Source organism: Pleurodeles waltl, chromosome 11 (assembly GCF_031143425.1).
Source record: "Pleurodeles waltl isolate 20211129_DDA chromosome 11, aPleWal1.hap1.20221129, whole genome shotgun sequence".
Classification (NCBI taxonomy): Eukaryota; Metazoa; Chordata; class Amphibia; order Caudata; family Salamandridae; genus Pleurodeles; species Pleurodeles waltl.
The window spans coordinates 92,515,343-92,539,036 of NC_090450.1; the positions used below are offsets into that span (position 1 = coordinate 92,515,343).

Consider the following 23,694-nt stretch of genomic DNA (forward strand, 5'->3'; position numbering starts at 1 on the left):
GGCATTATCAGTTTACTGTTATGCCCTTTGGTTTAAAGAATGCCCCTGCCACCTTCCAAAGGTTGGTGAATCAAGTCCTTGCTGGCTTGGAGTCCTTTAGCACAGCTTATCTTGATGATATTGCTGTCTTTAGCTCCACCTGGCAGGATCACCTGGTCCACCTGAAGAAGGTTTTGAAGGCTCTGCAATCTGCAGGCCTCTCTATCAAGGCATCCAAATGCCAGATAGGGCAGGGAACTGTGGTTTACTTGGGCCACCTTGTAGGTGGAGGCCAAGTTCAGCCACTCCAACCCAAGATCCAGACTATTCTGGACTGGGTAGCTCCAAAAACCCAGACTCAAGTCAGGGCATTCCTTGGCTTGACTGGGTATTACAGGAGGTTTGTGAAGGGATATGGATCCATTGTGACAGCCCTCACTGAACTCACCTCCAAGAAAATGCCCAAGAAAGTGAACTGGACTGTGGAATGCCAACAGGCCTTTGACACCCTGAAACAAGCAATGTGCTCAGCACCAGTTCTAAAAGCTCCAGATTATTCTAAGCAGTTCATTGTGCAGACAGATGCCTCTGAACATGGGATAGGGGCAGTTTTGTCCCAAACAAATGATGATGGCCTTGACCAGCCTGTTGCTTTCATTAGCAGGAGGTTACTCCCCAGGGAGCAGCGTTGGAGTGCCATTGAGAGGGAGGCCTTTGCTGTGGTTTGGTCCCTGAAGAAGCTGAGACCATACCTCTTTGGGACTCACTTCCTAGTTCAAACTGACCACAGACCTCTCAAATGGCTGATGCAAATGAAAGGTGAAAATCCTAAACTGTTGAGGTGGTCCATCTCCCTACAGGGAATGGACTTTATAGTGGAACACAGACCTGGGACTGCCCATGCCAATGCAGATGGCCTTTCCAGGTTCTTCCACTTAGAAAATGAAGACTCTCTTGGGAAAGGTTAGTCTCATCCTCTTTCGTTTGGGGGGGGGGTTGTGTAAGGAAATGCCTCCTTGGCATGGTTGCCCCCTGACTTTTTGCCTTTGCTGATGCTATGTTTACAATTGAAAGTGTGCTGAGGCCTGCTAACCAGGCCCCAGCACCAGTGTTCTTTCCCTAACCTGTACTTTTGTATCCACAATTGGCAGACCCTGGCATCCAGATAAGTCCCTTGTAACCGGTACTTCTAGTACCAAGGGCCCTGGTGCCAAGGAAGGTCTCTAAGGGCTGCAGCATGTCTTATGCCACCCTGGAGACCTCTCACTCAGCACAGACACACTGCTTGCCAGCTTGTGTGTGCTAGTGAGAACAAAACGAGTAAGTCGACATGGCACTCCCCTCAGGGTGCCATGCCAGCCTCTCACTGCCTATGCAAGTATAGGTCAGTCACCCCTCTAGCAGGCCTTACAGCCCTAAGGCAGGGTGCACTATACCATAGGTGAGGGTACCAGTGCATGAGCATGGTACCCCTACAGTGTCTAAACAAAACCTTAGACATTGTAAGTGCAGGGTAGCCATAAGAGTATACGGTCTGGGAGTCTGTCAAACACGAACTCCACAGCACCATAATGGCTACACTGAAAACTGGGAAGTTTGGTATCAAACTTCTCAGCACAATAAATGCACACTGATGCCAGTGTACATTTTTATTGCAAAATACACCCCAGAGGGCACCTTAGAGGTGCCCCCTGAAACTTAACCGACTGTCTGTGTAGGCTGACTAGTTCCAGCAGCCTGCCACACTAGAGACATGTTGCTGGCCCCATGGGGAGAGTGCCTTTGTCACTCTGAGGCCAGTAACAAAGCCTGCACTGGGTGGAGATGCTAACACCTCCCCCAGGCAGGAGCTGTGACACCTGGCGGTGAGCCTCAAAGGCTCACCCCTTTGTCACAGCCCAGCAGGGCACTCCAGCTTAGTGGAGTTGCCCGCCCCCTCCGGCCACGGCCCCCACTTTTGGCGGCAAGGCTGGAGGGAACAAAGAAAGCAACTAGGAGGAGTCACTGGCCAGTCAGGACAGCCCCTAAGGTGTCCTGAGCTGAGGTGACTAACTTTTAGAAATCCTCCATCTTGCAGATGGAGGATTCCCCCAATAGGGTTAGGATTGTGACCCCCTCCCCTTGGGAGGAGGCACAAAGAGGGTGTACCCACCCTCAGGGCTAGTAGCCATTGGCTACTAACCCCCCAGACCTAAACACGCCCTTAAATTTAGTATTTAAGGGCTACCCTGAACCCTAGAAAATTAGATTCCTGCAAACTACAAGAAGAAGGACTGCCTAGCTGAAAACCCCTGCAGAGGAAGACCAGAAGACGACAACTGCCTTGGCTCCAGAAACTCACCGGCCTGTCTCCTGCCTTCCAAAGAACTCTGCTCCAGCGACGCCTTCCAAGGGACCAGCGACCTCTGAATCCTCTGAGGACTGCCCTGCTTCGAAAAAGACAAGAAACTCCCGAGGACAGCGGACCTGCTCCAAAAAGACTGCAACTTTGTTTCAAGGAGCAGCTTTAAAGACCCCTGCAATCTCCCTGCAAGAAGCGTGAGACTTGCAACACTGCACCCGGCGACCCCGACTCGGCTGGTGGAGAACCAACACCTCAGGGAGGACCCCCGGACTACTCTACGACTGTGAGTACCAAAACCTGTCCCCCCTGAGCCCCCACAGCGCCGCCTGCAGAGGGAATCCCGAGGCTTCCCCTGACCGCGACTCTCTGAAACCTAAGTCCCGACGCCTGGAAAAGACCCTGCACCCGCAGCCCCCAGGACCTGAAGGACCGGACTTTCACTGCAGAAGTGACCCCCAGGAGTCCCTCTCCCTTGTCCAAGTGGAGGTTTCCCCGAGGAAACCCCCCCTTGCCTGCCTGCAGCGCTGAAGAGATCCCTTGATCTCTCATAGACTAACATTGCAAACCCGACGCTTGTTTCTACACTGCACCCGGCCGCCCCCGCGCTGCTGAGGGTGAAATTTCTGTGTGGGCTTGTGTCCCCCCCGGTGCCCTACAAAACCCCCCTGGTCTGCCCTCCGAAGACGCGGGTACTTACCTGCAAGCAGACCGGAACCGGGGCACCCCCTTCTCTCCATTCTAGCCTATGCGTTTTGGGCACCACTTTGAACTCTGCACCTGACCGGCCCTGAGCTGCTGGTATGGTGACTTTGGGGTTGCCCTGAACCCCCAACGGTGGGCTACCTTGGACCAAGAACTGAACCCTGTAAGTGTCTTACTTACCTGGTAAAACTAACCAAAACTTACCTCCCCCAGGAACTGTGAAAATTGCACTAAGTGTCCACTTTTAAAGTAGCTATTTGTGAATAACTTGAAAAGTATACATGCAATTGAAATGATTCAAAGTTCCTAATGTACTTACCTGCAATACCTTTCAAACAAGATATTACATGTTAAATTTGAACCTGTGGTTCTTAAAATAAACTAAGAAAATATATTTTTCTATAACAAAACCTATTGGCTGGATTTGTCTCTGAGTGTGTGTACCTCATTTATTGTCTATGTGTATGTACAACAAATGCTTAACACTACTCCTTGGATAAGCCTACTGCTCGACCACACTACCACAAAATAGAGCATTAGTATTATCTCTTTTTACCACTATTTTACCTCTAAGGGGAACCCTTGGACTCTGTGCATGCTATTCCTTACTTTGAAATAGCACATACAGAGCCAACTTCCTACACAAGTTTAAAAAAAAAAAAAAACTGTGGGAAATACACTATTTTATGTTATGAAACCTCTGTTGGTTAATGTGATCATTGCAGATGTATGCCAGTCAAACAGAAGCCCATAGAACTGAAATCTGTTTGGTTCAGCAGGAATAGTGACGTGTGCATATTTAGTGGTAAGAGGTCCCTGTCCATCACAGAAAGCACGGTGAATGTGTAAGTCATTATTTTAAATTTGCATTACACACAGGCTGCCACAAAATGTGGACACAAATGTTGGTTAAATAACAAAGTGCTTTCAAAGTGTAGATGTTAGTTATATGGAGATTGTACCAAGTTCAAAGTTTTACAACTGTCCACTAAAAGCAAACATTGCACAGCTCAGCTTGTAACACACCCACAATACCTTTCAAAATGAATAAATCTTTGTCTTCAGGAAGCCTAAAGTATCTCTGTCAATGAATGCCTGCCACCTCTACCGGCTCCCAAACAGCCTTTACATTAAAAGATTAACCAACTGCACAAATCTACATATCTTTTCAGGCAGCCAACATCCTGGTGCAAACACATGTTTCTTGGTTGTACGTCTGCCTTTCCTTCAGGATCACAGCATAGGTGAACTTCCACTTTCGCTAAAATAACATTTGTCTTTTAGCACAAAGGCTAAAATTACAGACAAATGCTGTCTGCTGAAATCTCCTTCAAAGACAACGGACATTAGGGTTAATTCACAGACAGACTGTGAATATTGGACAATATTATTTCCTGGGAGGAAGCGGAAGCTGTTTACAAGGCAGGGGTGCGCAGCTCCCAAGATAGGTGAGAGGCTCCCAAGGTTGGGGGAGATGGGGGGGTGTATGTGCTGAAGGTGCAGGGAGGTGGCTCATGAGGCAGGGGAAGAGAACGGGGCGGGTCAGAGAGTAGGGGGAACAGTGCAGGGAGGCAGCCCAGAGTGTAGCTCAGGAATAATTGTTGGCGTCTCAGAGGAAGGGGGATTGTTCAGATGACAGGAGGAGATGCCTCAGAAGATTGGGGGAAGGGGAGGGGTTGGTGTCCTAAGGTGGGGGTCGATCACACAGGGTGCTTAGAGGCACAGGGATTAGAATGCGAGGGGGGGGGGGGGGCGGGTAGCTCAGTGACAGGCTCATGAGGCCAGGGTTTGGCTCACGGGGAGGGGTGAGTGTGGGTGGGGGGGGGGGGGGGGGGAAGAGGAGGAAATCGGGGGTTTGTTTGGGGATGGTTTACCGGGGTGACTCATAGGAGTCCTAAGGTGGGGGTAGATCACACAGGGTGCTTAGAGGCACAGGGATTAGAATGCGAGGGGGGGGGTAGCTCAGTGACAGGCTCATGAGGCCAGGGTTTGGCTCACGGGGAGGGGTGGGGGAAAGGAAATCAGGTGTTTGTTTGGGGATGGTTTACCGGGGCGACTCATAGGATGAGGGCGAGTGTGGCTCACTGGGCAGTTCACAGGCGAGGTGGCTCAGAGGGCAGGTGGGACGGCTCGGAGGGTGGGGGGGGCTCAAGAGGGGCAACTTAGAGGTCAGGGGAAGAGCCGCAAGGCGGCAGCTGAGAAGGCAGGTGTGGCTCAGGAGGGGAAGCTCAAATGGCAGGTGGTGTCGATCAGGGAGCGGGTGGACGGCTCAGGTGGGGTGGCTCAATTGACAGGGGCAGCATAGATGGCGGCTCAAGGAACGCGGGGTTGGATCAGAGGGTGAGGGGTGATTCAGATGACAGGGGGGTGGGCTCAAAGGGTGGGAGATCGTTAAAGTGACGGGGCAGCTCACAGCTAAGGGAGGGGGCTTTACAAGACAGGAATCGTACAGTGGAGGTTTGTAATGTGGTGCAGAATGGAGCATTGCTGAGTGGCGTGGAGTGCCATAGAGCACAGTGTTACATTGGAGTGTGAGAGTGGAGTAGAGTGGCTTAGAGTGAAGCGCCACAGAGGGTTAGAGTGGAGTAGTGCGATGTAGAGAGTCATGGAATTGCACAGAGTGGAGTGCAGTGCCAGAGTGGGATAGAGTGGAGTATTGTTTGTAGAGTGGAGTATTGTTTGTAGAGTGGAGTATTGTTTGTAAAGTGGAGTATAGCGCCATGGAGTAGCAGATAGTGGCGTATGGTGTTAGAATTGAGCGGAATAGAGAAGTGTGTCGAGGAATGTCGAAAAGTGGAGCAGAGCAGAGTGGCGTGGAGGGGATTGAGGTGGAGGGGCACAGAATTAAGTATGCATCTGCACTGCGTTACAGACAACACATTTTCAACCAAAATGACCATTACATTTGCACAGACACAGTTTTACTGATAAAATTAAACAGTACACAAACAATGTATGGAAATGCCATCACCGAGTGTACTGATTTCTTTTAATCGTATTGAAGGAAAATGTTACTTACCCTCTAAGCATCTGTTCATGGTATGTAGTACTGTAGATTCCATGCTGTCCGTTCTCCTGCTATCTAGTGTCAGGCTAGGAAGTTTGCAAGTTGTTTTTCTCCGAAGAAGTCTTTAAGAGTTATGAGGTACTATGATTCCACCTAATGGTGGTATTGCGCATGAGCATCGGCTCCATTCTTAGATAGGAGGAGCATGAAGATAGAAGACAGCAACAAAGAAAAGACAACCATGTGTAGGGATGATTAAAGGTGAAAGTCAAGAATTGAACACAAAGACGTCCAGGGAGGATCGTGTGGGTATGTAAATGTACAGCACTAAATCCCACAAACAGATGCTTGCAGGCTAACATGTTCCGTTTGTGGCATATGTAGCTGTAGATACACCTGCTGTGCATACACTGTAAAGCAGCCCTCCCAAAAGCGGTGGCTAGCCTGAGGATGCTGCCGAAAATGTACAAGGATAGTCTGACCAACTTTAGTTCGTTGACGAGCTAAAAACGTCCATAGAATAGTGTTTCGAAAATGTGTGCGGTGTACACCACGTAGCTGCTTTCCAGCTGTCAAGTATAGGAATATTACCTTAGAAAGCCATGTACGCTCCTTTCATGCCACTGAGTGGGGTCTGGGAGTGATCGGCAATGGGTGTTTGGCTTTAGCCTAACAGGTCTGTATGCATCTGATCATCCACCATGCTATACCTGCTTTTGACAGAAAACATCTTTTGTGTGGTCTGGAAAAGGACACAAAAAGTTGTTGAGGCTTACAAAAATGAGGACAGAGGGCAATTCAATAGACCCTTGCAAGCATGGTTATAGATTCTGTTGAAAGGTAAAGAGCTAACAAGGGAATCACTTGTGTAAAGGGAGTATTTCATATATTCTACTTTAGCTAATAGTCCCAAAAGGTGACTATACAGAATCAAACATAACCTATTTAAATACATTATGCGTGACAAAGTAATATTCTCTACACAGACTGTCTAAAGCTAATATTCAGAGTGGACTCCGCAGCCTTTAATCTCGGACTTGTACAATTATTCAGTCTTGTTTTGGAAGAAGTGTTCGAACTTCACGATTTGTACCCTTTACAACTTTATCTATTGAATACAAAGACGTTTTTCCTACACTCCGTCTAGAATGGGACTGTTTTTGTTCCTCGCAACTTTTGAGAATATTACTTTGTCATGAATAACCTATTTAAGTCATGTTTGATTCTATATTGCCACCTTTTGGAATGAACAACTTAAGCAGAATATATGCAATACTACCTTTACACAAGTGATTGCCTTGTTAGCTCATTACCTTTTAACTGTGTGTTACAGCAAGGCTTTGTCCTGTCAATGTCATTCATGAACTCTCCCTTGAGATCCAAGTTGTGAAGAGCTAGCTCTGCTAATGAATCTGGCTGTGGGAGTACACTGGAAGTTCTATGGTTTGATTGAAATGGAACTGAAGACGATCTTGGGTAATAATTGAGGTTTGTCCCGGGGACTACTATATCATGATGCACGTGGAAGAAATGTTCTTCTAGAGAAAGAGCCTGTAACTCACTAACACATCTGAGGGAAGTAATGGCTCCCTGAAAAGCCCTCTTCCATGAAAGAGATGGTAAGGAACATGAGGGAAGTGGTTCAAACGGAAGATCCATTAGTCTACTGAGAACTATGTTGAGGTGCCACACAGGAGCGGGTTGCACCTGTGGTGGAATAATCCATTTGAGTTATCCCATAAAGGCTTTGACAACAGGTACCCTGAAAAGTGAAGTGTTCTGTCTGTTTTGGAGATAAGCACTGGCAACAGGCCGGTTAAGTCTGATACAAGTATAAGTTAGACATATTTTTTGCAGATGATGCAGGTGAAAAATGTACTGAGAGGATATGCATGTTTAGGGAGACAGTAATGTACAAACAGTTTCCACCTGGCAGCATAACATGCTTTGGTGTGCCTCTTTAAGAATGGTCATGTATTCCACATGCAAACTAAGGTGTACAAACTCTAAGACTTCAGCAGCCAAATCACAAAATTCATCTGTTTGGGGTTGGGATGTTTGAGAGTGCCTTGATTTTGGGAGAGAAGATCCGGTTGGTTGGGGAGCTTCTAATGAGGCACTAGAGAGTGGTAGAGTAGGGCGGTGAACTAGGGTTGAAGTGCTCATATTGGGGCTACAAGGATGAGAGGGAAGGGAAGTTTGTCTGTTTCCGATCCACAAATGGAAGGAGTGGGAGAGGCAGAAAAGTGTGATAAATTCATCTATAGAGCATTGCCCATGGGATGTGGAAGCCTGGGAGAGAAGACTGGGCATTTGACAGTAGTGAACAGGTCTACGTGGAGGGAACCCCCAATGTTGAAGTACAGGAGTAGAACTTGTGGGTGGAGTTCCCACTCCTGGACTTGATGTATCCTTCTGAGCAGGTCTGCAAAATAATTGTCCATTTCAGGTTTGTGTTGCATGAGGAGATGGACTGCATGATTTATTGCCCACTGCAAGATGCTGTGGGCTAGAGCAGACAACTTAAGGGAGTGTGTGTTGCTCTGTTTCTGTAAATAACACATGGCAGTTGTGCTGTTCATCCAGATTAGAACCACCTTGTGTTAAATGAAAGGAAAGAATGCCTTGGGGGCTTGCTAGATTCCTAGAAATTACTGGTGATCCCTCTGAAGGGGTGTCCACACACCTTGTAAGGTCAGGTCTTGAATGTGTGCTGCCCAGCCTGTCAGCGACGCCTCTGTGGTGACAGTCGCTTGAGGAATTGAGGAACTGGGTCCATGAAGGGCCGTCCCTGCAAGGTTGTTGACATTCCAACATTGCAGAGAGGGAGGCGTACGGCTCCAGATCAACACTAGATCCTGCCACTGACATTCCACTAGCAACCATGGTGCCAATAGGCACTCCTTTAACAGCACATGTGTAACCTGTCATGTGTGACTAGGACAATGACCTTTCTGGCCATTACCTGAAGAACTGGCATAAAAGGAGGTATTAGTGTTCTGAATGCTCATTCCCTAGCTGGCCTGGGGTATTCTTTCCCTACTCAGAAACTAGAAATGCCACAAGAAAAGGCTCGACTTGGATGACTGGAGATAGGACTTGCTTATATTGATCGTGAAACCCATGTTGTGCAACACATGTAAGGTGGCTTGGGTGTGCTAGGTATTGTTGATGCTTGGTGTTGTTGAATAGCCAACCATCCAAGTCAGAAACACCTGCAACCTTACCCCATACAGGTTTTAGATGGTTGGGGAAGGGGATGACAGCCACTCTTTTGCCGATGTCAGTCCTTTGGGACTGCGCCTTTCCCTCTACCACAGTAGACTTTGCCCTTGTATTCTCTCCTTTAATAACCACATGAGGGCGCCTCCTGCTGTAGGTATTTGTGGAAGGAAATGGTGCCTTGGGAGCGGTGGTTTTGGATCTGCAATGGAACTGCAAGCTGAGACCTGTGGGCATTTGCAAGGCATTCAGAGCTTTGGCTGTTTCAGTATCCTCCTTCATCTTATCCAGCATCTGTTCAACTTGCAGGCCCAAGTGATGTTCACCACCGAAAGGCAAGTTGACCAGATGCTGCTGAACCTCTGGTTTAAAACCAAAAACATGCAGCCAGGCATGTGTGTGAGGATACTGCATCCAAGGCACATCTGATGTTGGTATTGGAGAGAATCTTCCCTTCTGATACAAACTCCTGATCCCCTCTTCTTGAACTGGTTCAGGAGGTGTTGGAACAACTCATCTTGTCCCAGAGGGAACGGCTGTAATAAGAGTAACCCTATGGTATAAGCGATACACCATTGTGCAGCAGAGTGAGCCGTTACCCTTTTCCCAGCTGCATCAACCTTATTTTTCTCCCAGTCCAGTGGGGTGATATCCCCGTGCCCTGTGAGTTTGCAAGTTTCCGTGCAGTGTACACCAGAATCAGGTGGCAGTTGTACCCGGTTGTAAGGAGAGTCTGTAGGGGAAGCTCTAAATGTCGTGTCTATCCTTGGTGTGATGACTCGCACCTTAACTGTCTCCTGGAAGAAGTCAGAGGCCAGTTTGAGTGATCCCCCAAGCACTGGAAGGTACTGCATGAAGTCTCCATGAGAAAGTCATCCCCCTCAGGCGTTTTATGTATGGTGACTTTATGGTAAGCAGCTACTCTTTGCAGTACCTCATGATATGAAGTTGTATCATCTGGAGAAGATACTGGTACGGATCTAACTCACCTGGAGGATCCACAGCATAATCATCCCAAGGATCATCAGGTAGTTAAGAGTCATAAGGTGCATCACAGGGGTCATAGTGAGACATAGGCTACACCCCTCTCCACTGCCCCCAAAAAACCCTGAAGCTGAGGAACCCTGAGGGGACTCTGGTGCAAGTTTCACAGGTAGCAGCGGGGTGATTGGGCAATGGTGTGGTGAAAAGGGCTGAGATGGTGGAGGTGAAGTGTGAGGCGGCAGTGATGTGACCTTATCATGGCATTGAGATTTTCGAGGTGCAGTATCCAAAGGATGGAATGACTGCCTCATCCAAAGTCAATTTCCTCTTTGGGAAGAGGTAGTCTTTGGTCTGATACGCAGGTTTAGCCAATATTCGCCCAGTGCCAGGATGAATATGAATTTGCTGCTGCCTGGCGTCAAGTTCCTTTTGTATCCGCTGGAGGATAGGTTGCTCCTGACCCTCTGAGGTGAAAGAAAATGGTGTTCTGGATGTTGACTTCCTCGGAGAACGGCAAGTCTGATGAGTTGCCCATGCAGAGCGGGATTTCGGCTCCAAATTGTTCAGTGCCAAGGTCCACCTCAAGGGAGGTTATGAGGTCAAAACTTGAAGAGCCTGCTGAGGCAGAAGGGTGTGTCTTGGCACAGTGCTTAGATGTCGAGCGGTGTGGTGTACTCCCGACGGCTTTAACTCAATCTCAGTGCAGATCACAGCAATGTAGCAGTATCAGGCTTGAGTCCTCATTGCTGGCCTTTGAGCTCAACACTAGACACTCTCAAGGGTGATGCTCAGCTTCTGTGTAGTATTGGGAGATGGAAAGTGGGGCAACTGTACTCAATGTGGCCGTCTTGGTAGAAGGACACTGGGCAGGTGGAGGTTTGTCAACATCAGAGCACAAGTCCTCTCCCAACTCCAAAATTTGGATCTCTGTCCCAGAAGCCTCCTGCTGTTGCTTGGCCTTGGTCTCCTGTCCACTTAACTGGTCCAGTGTGTTTTTCAAATGTCGGTGCACCACAGATTGAACAGTCTTTATTTCGGAAGGGGAGGCACACGAGCAAGAGCCCTCAATAATGGCCAGGGAACTAAGGTTGCATACCTGATGTAGGTCTACTATTTTTGACACTTCGGCCAGTATCAGAATGGAGTTATTTCCATAACATGCACATTCTCTGATGTCAAGGTATGGAAGGAGCCCTGAAGGTATGGGGTGCAGAAATAGTGGACCACTGAAGCAAAGGAGAGCCAACTCTAGCTCTAAGAACCCATAAAGATGCCCTGTTTCTTCAACCAACAAGGTGGATGTAACTGGACGTCCCATAGAGAACACCACGTGGCATAGAACCGGAGCTGACGGAACACGTCTGAACCCGATGGCAGAGAAAAAAAACAATCCAACAATGGCGCAGAAGCCCATAAGCATTACCAGCAATAGGTGGAGTCAGAGTTCCTCGTGACTCGAAAAGACGAAGAAAAACAACTTGCACACGCCTGAGCACAAGACTAGACAGCAGGATTGTACACAGCCATGTGTATAAAACAGCTACACACGCCAACATTTTTTGCTTCGAGCACACTTCAGAATTTAAAAAAAAAAAAATCTGTTTCATTTGTGCTTTTCTTATTCTGATATTTTCTGAAATATTTACACTGTTCATTTACACACATTTACATTTTGCTATGTGATTAAAAGAAAGCCTTTGCTTTCGCACGTCAGATTGTCAGGTAAATCTTCTCACTTTAAAGTCAGAGAAGGAAAGGTAAACACAAAGCTCTCTCACAAGACAAAGCCTGACATTTGAAATCTTTCTTTGAATGCATAGAAAATGTGACAAGAATAAAATTTAAAGGCCTGTTTGCAGAAAGTAGGCAATTGTGGAAGAATACCGTAAAAAGGCTATGCTCCACGAAAGGGAAACATATGCTGGGACAGCCTAAAACAAATAAAGCCAGCAAACAAAAAGCAAGCAAATGTTAGTTACAAACCAATGGTAAGCAATCGATGGGATGCATTCTTAGGTCAACGTTCAGAATGTTCCCAAGAAGTGTTCAGCAAATCAGATAGCTGCACTGTCTGGTAGGCTTCAACCTTAAAATGAATCAGCCTTGCTTGGCAGAGATAAAACTGTCTAAGAACACTTCTTGGAACAGATGTGCATTTAAAGAAGCACCAAAAAAAAATTAACCGTAAGAGAGCACAAAAAGTACAACAAAGGGTAATTAATTCTGGTCTTTGGTGTGACAATGAAAAGGTTATTGGAATCTTAAGCAGGCGCATGGAGGGGAGGAGAAAACAGCGGAGGCAAGTGGGAATATAAAGTTGAATAAGGGAAGAAGGACAGGGAGGGGCTAGGCTATGGACACATATAGACCAGGGAGGTAAAACAACTAAAGTAGAACTGAAGCTGAAGAGAAACAGAATCTAGCAAAGCAATATGAGACAAGTAAAGAGATGAGCATGGGGGAGGGGGGCTTTGGAGGGAACTTGAAAAACAGAATTAAAGAAAGTTTAGAGGAGTAAGGGATATGAACAATGGCCTAACAGTAACAAAAAAGAGCAATCTACACAGGAGAAAACAAGGAGTGGATATGACAATTTTAGTGGTAAAAAAAGAGCAGATCGTACAGAGGTTGTCGAGCTGGTACTTTAGCTAAACAGAAAATGCAAGACTGGAGTAAATAAAATGACACCCAAATTATGGATGCAAGAGGAGGTGCACGATGAAAGGAGGGAGGAAAGATAGCTTAAGATCCTAAGGAGGAATGACTGGATGCCTCAGAAAAAGATCATGATTTTTGATAGATTTAGGAGTGAGCAAAGGCATCTAGGATCTGATAGCTAGAAGGTAGGGAGAGATTTTGTGAACAGATGAGGTAAAAAAAGAGTGTTAAAGTTAGATGTGACAGGAAAGGTTAAAAGAAGCAATGAGGGAGGTGACCAAAATGGTTGCTTATTTGTATGAGAAGTTTAGCATCTTGAAAAAGTATCTGAGATTCATATGTCGTGCTTTATTCTGCCATCTAGTGGTTCAGTCCAGAATTATTATTCTTTCCCCTCTTTTTTTCCTGGGTCCTGTCCACCATTTGGTGCACTTGTCCTTTCATCTGTGATGTCAAACACGTGCTTTGGAAACCAATTTGCATGGTAGCCATCTTAAGATTTATTTTTTCACTCTGGCAACTTCCTGCTGGTTTTGACTTCCTCGCATTTGCTATTACTTCTGTTCTATACCTTTTAGCTTTTCTTTTTCCTGTCGTTCTCATTTCTGAGGAGATGGGAGGGTAGCATGTGAATCCAGGTTGAAATAAGCTTGAGAATCTGAACAATTTTTTGGAGCTTTCGGTCCCACTTGTGCATCCTTGTTTGTTTGGATATCCAAGCTGTATTGTTTTGGGAATGCGTGTATAGAAGATCATGTGGCTGCAATAGAGATGTATTTAATGGATACCTTAGGGAACTGGGTTCTTTGTTGTAGTACCCCTCACCACACCTTTTTGACTGGTTCTTTGATGCAATTTTGTCTGAAATGGAGTGGGTCACTTCCAACCAGGTCCCCAGTGCCAGTGTTCTTTCCCCCTAAACTGTGGAACTGGCCAATCCTTTAGCACCCTCTGTAAGTCCCTAGTAAGTGATACCGCTGGTATCTAGGGCCTGAGGTGCTAAAGAGGATCCCCTAACGGCTGCAGCATGAGTTGTGCCACCCTAAGAGGACCCCTCACCAAGCACATGGCAGGTTGCCATTGCAGGTTGCGTGTCTTGGAGCAGACAAAAGTGAAAACATGACATGGAACACAGCCTGTGTGCCATGAACCCCAACACTGCATGCAATATAAATAAGTCACCCTTACAGAGGCCTTACAGCCCTAAAGCAGCATGCATTATATTACATGTGAGGGCATACCTGCACAAGTAAATATGCCCGTTATGTCTTTGTTAATTCTCAGACATATTAAGTGACCAGGAAACTCATTTTAAATGCATGTGCTGGATACTGGTCAATACAACTTCACCAGCCACATGATGGCTTCACTTAAGATAAAGATGTTTGATATCAAACATCACATATTGGTGAACTCGCACTGCTGCCAGTGTTGGATTTTCTAATACATGCACCCAGAGGGCACCTTAGAGGTGCCCCCCGAAACCCTACAAGCCTCTGGTATGCTCACTGACTGGTTTCGTACAGCCTGCCACCCGAGACACGGTTCTGGCCTTTTGGGTGCGAACCTTCTGCTCTCAGGAGGCACAGAACAAAAATCTGTCCAGGAAGAGGGTGTAACTCACCCTCCCAAATGATGACCAGCTGATTAGCCTTTCTAAGGCGGCAAGCCTCAAAGGGCTGCCACCTTTGAAATGCAAATCTGGCTCCCCTCACAGGAGAGGAAGTCACTCCTCTGTAGCCCATTTGGCACTTGGACAGGTGGGAAAATTAGCTAGTCAGGTAGGTATGCCGCCTCCAGGTTTGTGCCACCCTTAAAGTGGGCTCCTGCAAGGTGGACACGAAATTTCAGAAGCAGCCATCTTTGTGATGGCATACCTAGGAATTCTGGGACAGGGTTATGTCCACTTCCCATAGAAAGAGGTCATACAGGGGTGAAGTGACCCCAAGGGTCAGTAGCCCACTGGCTACCACCCTACACACCCCTAATGGTCCTAAATTCAGTATTTATGGGAGCCAATGGCACCATAGAAGCAGATCCTGACAATCTAAGAAGGCCAAGGACAGCCCCCCGCAAGCCTGTCTGCATCCTTTGACGAAATCTGCATCTGCAGCTGTTACGCCAGAAACCTGGGAGGACTGCTTGCCTTCGAAAAAGACTTAAGACCTCTTGCGAACAGGAGACCAGTTCTCCAACAAACTCCAAAAGAAGGGACTCTGAAGCCGCTGGAACCACCAAAACCTGACACCTGAAGTCATACATCCACCTGCTGTCTCTGAGCTGAAGTGGACAACCGGTGCCAACAAGGTTACCAGCCCTCGTGGTTTCACCCCTCCTGGACTTCCTGACAACGCCTTTAGCCTCTGCACGCAGAACCCCCCCCCCGCCAACTGCTCCAGTTAGAAAAATCTGACACCTAAGGACACCTCTGCTCCTTTCGCCCCTGAGACGTCGAGAAGAGGACCAAAGGATTTTCTCTGATGCCTAAACATATAAAGATACCTGCTAGTTTTATAAATCGGTGTGGATGTCCTTCTTGAATCATGTGTCTAATTTAATGACTATTGTGTGTACTTGTTGATGTCTTGCACTCTGTGGTGAACCTAAGGCTGCTCTACCACACTACCCCCTAAATAGAACACTTTGAGATTGCATAGCAAGCCCTGTCCACTCCCTGGTGGACCCCTAGACCAGGGGTCACCAACCTTTTCTGTAACAAGAGCCAAGCCTTATGACTAAAAATCAATGTGAACTACTGACGGCTAAGCAACTGGTGCATTGTTACCAGACGCCCCTGCGCCCAGCTTCATTGACTTTAAGCTTCATGTTAATAGAGCCAGATACTACGTTTTGAACAAAATACTTTGAGAGTGTGGTCCTCGAGGATGCATGAACATGTATGCATATGAATGCATATGAATGGGATATATTTATATGGGTAAAGTGCAAAAATGTTCATAACGTGGAACATTTTTCTGCTGCATTTAAAATTTCTCCTCATTAAAAAAATGACTATTTTTCGGTTATAACTATGGCACAGTATTCTGGTGGTCACTGGATTCCAGAGGTCTGCAGTTTGTAAAAGCAACACTTTGGTAAAAAAAGAGAAAATGAAAATGAAAAGTTCACTTAAAATAGTAGGATAACTTTTCATTTTCTCGGATTTTAAAGCATTGAACATAATTTAGTTTTCATCTTCAATATTGAGTTGCACAAGGACTTTTAGTTACGATTTAAATACCCCAGTGCTTCAGTTCTTCACCTCTGTGCCTGGGTCGTAAATCTGACTCAAGCTCATTATCAGGCCCTGTTATCTGCAGCCTGATGATAATGTGAAATAAACACAGCCTTCCCTTGAGGCTAAAAGGGAAAATGTGACCCTGTGCTTCTTTAAAAATGAACTCAGGGCTATGAGCTGCTCTGAAGGTGTCTGGGAGCTACAGGTAACTTGCGATCGACTGGGTGGAGACACCAGCCCTAGACCCTTTACTCGGTATTCACATTGTACAAAAAGAGCTAGCTTCCTACAGATACACTGGATATGAATGCCAAAGTTGTGACTTTTTTTTCATTTTGTAGAATCAGCTATTGATCATTCTAACAGTACACCAGCCTTTTTGTTGTATCCATGGATCCTTGTTTGTTTTAACAATGTCTGAACCTGTTCCATTTTGGAGTGTAGCACTTCCTTGTGCTTCCTCTTCTGGTCTCTTTAAAAATCTCCATGGTTGTGCATGGAAGCACTAGGTCACAAACTAAGTCCTTAGGAACCACACTACCAAGCTGTGGGTTGCAAGCTCTGGGTGGTATATCTGTCCACCTTTCCCTGCTAACGTGTTGGTGAGGCAGTAGTTTTATTACCTTGTCCTGTGCCACTCTAACTCTGAGAACCATGTCTGGCCCACCATGGGGTACTGAGCATTAGCATCACGGAGGCCTCTCTGTATCTGTTCAGCACATGAGGTATCAATGGAATTGTTTGAAAGGTGTAAGCAAGTCTACCTGACCAATGTATCAACAGGGTATTTCCCTCTAATCCTGTGTAACTACCTGGACGTGAAGTTTTGACATTTTGCTTGTTTTGCAAAAAGGTCTTTCTGTGGTTTTCTTATCTGTGGAAGATATTTTTCACTTTATGTTTTTAGTTTCTACTTGTGTTGTGTAGCCATTCTAGTTATAGCTTCATGCATGTTATTTAACAAGACCAGGCCTGCAGCTGTGCACTTTAACCTAGATATATTTTATTCAGCTTCGTTTATTATTTTAACAATAGGCACATTTGCGGTCATGTTTTATTTCTATCTATCCAGCTGCTCTTTAGCTAGGCCAGCACTGTGTTCTTAAACAAGACATTTCTTTCACTCTGTGCTTCTCTCAAGGCTGCAGTAAGATAGGTTACTGGTAAATGTGGTAACGCTTTGTCTCTGGTATTCATAGAAATATATACATCCTTACGTAGGGACATTTTATCAGAACATCAGCTGTTTTATTATTAAAACAGCTCCCTGTCCAATACACGTTAGAGGGAGATTCCAGCCAGATGACCACGACTGTATGCCGATTGCTTCACTACAGCTGCCTATGCAGACTTGAGGCCTTTGCTCAGGTATGGTGGATGATGTCTTCCCAGGGGAACCTGAAGGGCAGGACTAGTGCTTAACATGCTGTGCTCTATTATAGGCTAGGTAGGAATTAGTCTATTGACTCTAGTGACAACATGGTAGCGTTATTGCTATGCTTCACTCTTCTCGTCACTATTTTAATCCTGTCATGCTTCATCGTCCTGGTTATTTGCAGTACATGCTTTATTAACTAAGATGCAGTTGCTTCATTATAACCTTAGTGAAACATATACTGCCTCTGCTTGTCCTTTCATATGTGAGACTGATGTAACAGAGAAACGGATGAGATTTGAGTGACCACGATTTCCTTGAAGAGTCACTTATGTCATGCGCTCAGCTGCCCAATCCCTGCTCTTGGTGGAGATGAGGCACTGCTGGTTAACTGGAGCAAAAAAAACTGGTTTATGCCGTCAAGTGTCGCCTGTAGTGGGTTAGACTCAGTCTCCCACACCACAGCCGATTCTGCCGCTCACATCCAGTAGTCTCTTTAGAATAATGAGAGCCTACGCAACACTTGTGTGTGGAGTTTTCTTTTCTGCGTAATCGGTCTACTTCTGTGCTCTGCACCCCTGGTAGGTGGATGACTACTAGAGTTATCCTCTTTTGGTTGAGCCCATCTCCATATGTCCACCACTAGCTGGTATGGTTTATGTGATTGTTCCCCCCCCTCCCCCTGCCCCCCCCAACCATTAAATGCTTGCCAAGTCAGAACACTATGGTTTTAGTTTCCTTTTCAATCTAGACTACTTGTCTTCCAGCATGTTGTTGTAAAGCTTTCAGTGCCAACAGAAATATCTTGAATTCCAGGATGATGAGATGTTTTACTGCCTGTTCTGGACTAGACAAGCCACTATTGTTTAATTTCTCCATGTGCGCCCAACCGCAATAGTGTGTGATACTAGTCTCATGATGGTCACTGAAGGAGATGGGTGTGTTAAACACCCACCCACTATTATGTTTTTTGTGCTCCACCAGACTTTATTCTTCTGTACCTTGACAACCACTACATCCTCCCAACTTCCTGTTGCCTGTGAGGATTGTGTTTGCACTTCTGTAGTGGTCTGTTACCATGTGTGTGGGTACCAGGGGAACACAGGATACCTTCATTTCTATTGTCTTTCCGACTGTCCTCACTATCATAGACTGTCCCTTCTGCTACAGATGAGTTTGCTCATGGTCAGGGTTCTCTTGCTGGTTGGGAAGGCTTTTAGTTCCTTTGATTTTAGTCTCACTACCAGAATGCCTTTTCTCTTTGCGGTGCTGGTGAAGATTTCTCCATGTTTATGGAGATCTCCAGTTTGTAGAGTGTGCATGACAGTTCTGCCCTTTTGCCACTGTGTTAAGTATCTCACGTTGATTAGCCAATCATCTAGGTAAAGGTAGACATGGATTTCCTGCTTTCTCAAATGTGCCACCACTACTGCTAGGCATTTTGTTAACACCTTTGATGTAGATTGTATACATAAGGGGACAATGTAAACTGGTAATGTACCTTGTCTACAACACACCTTAGAAATCTGTGCTCAATGCTCACCAAAACACGTAGATCAGCATCGGGTATGGTAGCCACGTGGTCTCCTTTCTGCAGGCATGGGATGACCTCTTCTAATGTGACAATTTTTAACATTCGTGTTTTTATGAATCTGTTCAAGGTGAGCAGGTCAAAAAATTATTTAGGTTGTTGTTTGGCTTTGGTACCAAAAAGAAGACTGTGTAAAAACCTTGGATTTCCTCATTTGTTGGTGCCTGTTATACTGTGTGTTTGTTTACGAAGTCCTCTATTGCCTGTAGTAACGTATTCTTTCATTCTGGGTGCAAGACCTTGCCTTTTCTCTTGTTTGGAGAGGTTTTAGCATTGTTATACAATATTCATGCTGTATTCTGTTTCAAATCCATTTGTCCAAGGTTATTTTTTGCCATTCCCTTAGGAATCCTCCTATCCTGCCCCCTATAAGTGTTGATTGTAGGTGGGGTTCTGCTGCAAAGTCACTTGGTTTTATGCCTTTCTCCTCACAGAGCAGCCCTTGTCCCTCTGAACCTGGCTCGAAATAGCTGCCTAGGTTTGTAGGGGTATTGCCACTGACGTGGAGTGCTTTGTGAGTTGGTGTGTAGAACACACCTGATGTGAGGAATGGCTGATTGCGATCCTCCCCTTTTAACAATGTTCTACATTGTGGCAATTCTCCTCGGTATGGACCCCTGAACTGAAGGGCTCCCATGGCCTCCGCAAGTCACTGTCTTTTTTTATCTTTTGCAGCAACTCATCCACTGCTGGCCTGAAGAGGTTGCTAACCGACAGGGGCATATTTAATGCTGGTGCTTGTATTTCAGGTTTGCAACCTGAGACCCACAGCCACGCATGTCGTTTCAGGGAGGAGCCTCAGCTGTCTGCTAGCCACGTCTGCAATGTCTAGTGCAGACTTGAGGCATGTGTTTGCAATGCCTTTGCTTTCCCGTGTGGGTCTTTTTTCCATGTCTGGTATCACTCTGGGAGATGGGGCATCAGCTCCTCCATTTCTTCCCACTGATCATGTGTACAATAGTTAGGGAATGCATTATAGTTGGCAATTTACCATGATTTCACTGCCAGCCTTTCAATTCTTCGCCCTACCACCTCCTTGCTCTGTGTAGTGGGTGGGCTGAGGAGGCTGTGGTGGTGAAAGCGTTTGCCCTCTTGTATGCCGTGGTGATGGTAATGGAATCAGCCCTCAGATTGCCTTTGGTGTAGGGTGGCTGTTGCTGTTTCGCTGAAGGCTTTTAATTGCTGGTCAAGGACGCATGGTAGCACGGGTAGAAACTGGTTCTTACTCTGTGTTGGTAAAATAGTTTCTAGTAAAAATAGGACTATGTTTACTCCTCTTATATTTGGACCCCTTATGACCCTGCTACCTTTTCTTTTTACCATAGTATTGTACAAGGCAATGTCATCTGGTGGGGAGGTTCTGGAGGAGTAGATTTCCACTCCATCCTGGGGGTGGTGGAGTTCATTTCAATGTCCTGCCGTCCGATCTTCTCTCATTCCTGCAGAAACCCCTGCTCGAATCGACCTTGTTTTTCCATGTAGAAGCGTTGCTTTTCTTCTTCTGCCTCCTCCTCCTGTGGCTCGCGTGTTGCTGGAGACCATAGTTCCACCACTTCAACTTCAAGCTCCTTCCGAGTCTGGGGCTTCAATGGGATTTGAAATCGCTTAAGGGATTATATATATATATTTTTTTTTTAATTCCCTCAGTGTAGATGAGCGCCTCCATTTTGGCCTCAGGGCTGTGCTGCTGCTTTTCAAGTTCAAGAGTTCTTTATTCAAAGCCGATGCCTTCCTTTTTCACATCAAGTTTTCCTTTTCTCAGGGCCCTTTTTACCTCCAGAGCTCTTGATCACCTTTCACTTCAAAGGTCTACCGGCAATGCAGTCTTTGGACTTTGACACAGCAAGGTCTTTGTTGCTTTGCTTCCCCTCATCATCGGTGCCTTTGGTATCACGGTAGCCTTGAATTTCTGGTCCGAATGTTGCAGCTTTGCACCACTGCCCCATTATTTCTGGGTGCATTCTTGACTCCTCCTTTGACAACTTCTTTGAATTTTCTTTCTCTGCCTCCAAGGCTCTTTTAGTATCAAAGACTTCACCCTGAGCTACTTCAGTGCCTTTGAGGTTCTCCTCGTAGCTGGAAAGGCAGAGGTCCTTTGGAGATGCTCTTGACTGTGCTAATCGCATTATCTGCCCACCTCTGTGTTTGCCTTGTCTTCAGCTGAAATTTAGAGGAAACGTCACAAGCCTCAGCTTTGTGGTCTTTCAGCAGGCAGAGGTTGTAGACTTTGTGGCTGTCCTTTTGGGCAAATTTACAGTGGCACTTTGGACAAAATCTAGAGAGGGGTATCCTGCATCCCCCACCCTCATTCTCATATCCTTTGATCGATGTCTCTTCGATGGTTTGTTGGTGGAAATCAACATCTATTTCTCCATGTTGCTGTAACAGTAGATCTTACTCAGTTTTTTTCTGTTTCCCCCCAAAACATTTTGTTGAAAACGTATTGTCAAAAATCTTCTGAACCCTCACTCTGCTTCTAGATCCAACAACGGGGAAAAAAAATCTTAAAATGGTGACAATATGAACGGGCTTCCAGGACAAGCCTCTTAAAGAGGACTTACAGAACTCCAGATCCATCCACTAGATGACGTAATAACGCACAGCATATGAATCTAGAAAAGTTTCATGGTGCAACAGCACAGATAAAGAACTAGAATAAGTCAAGTAACGAGTTCTGGGGCACTGCATGTCGGTCAGAGAGAGGAGTCGATGTATTAACCCAAAAAACACAATAGTTATGATCAGAAAGATAGGAAGAAAATTAAGATATCTGTGCTAGAGGTATCTGAGGAAGCCAGGGTGGAAGACACAAACAGCAGTCCACTGTATCAAAAGCAGCAGTCTAGGAGACTTAGACGATGAGAGAACTTAGAATGGCAAGCGGACCAGAGGTGGCTGGATACAGCATGAAGTGCTTTGGCATTTCTGTTGACCTGCTGATATCTTTCCATAGAGCAGTAATTTTTAAATTGACACCTGCCCACTGAAAGGTGGAAGGGTAACACTAAACTATTTAACAGACTGCCAACAAAATGCACCTAACATGGTAACAAATGTTGATCAAAACTAATTTAGAGCAAAAGACCCAGTAATTTGGTGTCAAAATGACGAGTGACCATCTCCACTTAATGAATTCAGCAGGGTAATTTTAACGTTTGAGAGTATTTATTCGTAGCACTCCCAAAGCTCTCCAAAGAAACTGCCTTTTGAAACACCTGCCAGTAAGAAAACTGCATTACAGTATTACATCTGCATGAAATAAACCCTAGTTGTTCTGGGCTGTGTTTTGAATTTCATTGTAACTCAACCTCTGGAGTACTGTGTGTTGGCGAGTAAACTTGATCATTCGGTCCCAGGGGTAAGATTTTCCTCTCATGAATAGCTGCATTGAGATGATCTTTATATATTCTGTAAACATGCTTTCCTGACACTTGAACTTAGTTAAAAGCCAAAATTAATAGCCCATGTTTAAACACTTTAAGGAGGTCGAACTACAAGTGCCTTGTTTTACATAGCAGGTACAACTAGTGCTTTCTTAATGTCCTGAATTTCTCCAGATGAGGCATTAAAGCAAATGAAAACGTTACTAGCCCAGGATCACAACATTTGAGTGGGAAAGTGAATTTGGTCCTCTCAAGCTGGCTACTTGGCCTTGTATTATCACTCAACTGCTCCTCAGATGGCCTTTTTGCACCTAAACCCACTTCTCACAAGGAGTAATTCTATTATGCTATTAAAGTTGTGAAAAAGAACAAGCACAAACTTTCCATAAGGTTTTCTTCTCAAGGGAGGTCAGCTTCTGGAGGGGGTAAAGTGACTTACTGCTACATTCAAAGGGTCACTCACGCATGTGACCAAAACAAGTCAATATTGTGTAGACACAAAAAAATGAAGAGCTTATTTATGATGCAAAAATATTTGAAGACATAAGGTGGCAGACTAGAAGCTTAGACCTTGCTTTTCAATGCAGAAAAGATCCTTAAAGTGCAGTGTTATTTTTCTTTTATTTTCTTTACACGTACATCACATGCGTTATAACCCCAAATAATTGCACAAGAGAATGAAAATTATAAAGCAAATATTGCTCCTATGAAAATGTTAAAACATTTTTTTTTTAATTATTGCTCCAATAGAGCTTACATATCTGCATTCTACACAAATTCAAACATAAGGCATTTTAAATACAAAAGCAAGTATGTGAAGTAAATAAAACAAAGACATTCGAGAGCTGGGTAAATAATTACCATAATCCTCTCCTCTTAGGATCTCTGGGGCAATATAATTTGGAGTACCACAAAACGTGCTTGTTGTATCTCCAGGCCTCAATCCTTCCTAGTGGAAAAAAATCCTATTTTTAACAAATTGTCATGCATTTTAGTGTTCAAAACATCACCAGCAAAGCATGCTGAAAGGCCATGCATGTATGCAAGCAGGGTGGAAGTATGTAATTGTGAATAGAAATAGGAGCTTGCAGGTAAAAGTATGAAAGTGGATGCACACACGTTGATGGATGCATACATGGAGAAGGATGCTTGCATTTGTGCATGGCTGAATATGCGCACATGTGCATCTGGACATAGGTGGGGTGGAAATA

At 45.5% G+C, this 23,694-nt stretch overlaps 1 protein-coding gene across 1 annotated transcript in view; it reads right to left on the bottom strand.

Annotated features, from left to right (window-relative positions):
* PRKCI (protein kinase C iota) overlaps positions 1–23,694 on the bottom strand; it is a 224,825-nt gene that overhangs the window by 109,581 nt on the left and 91,550 nt on the right. Inside the window, exon 13 of the mRNA XM_069213180.1 lies at positions 23,345–23,432. Coding sequence (XP_069069281.1) covers positions 23,345–23,432 — 88 coding nt within the window. The remainder of the gene's footprint in view (positions 1–23,344; positions 23,433–23,694) is intronic.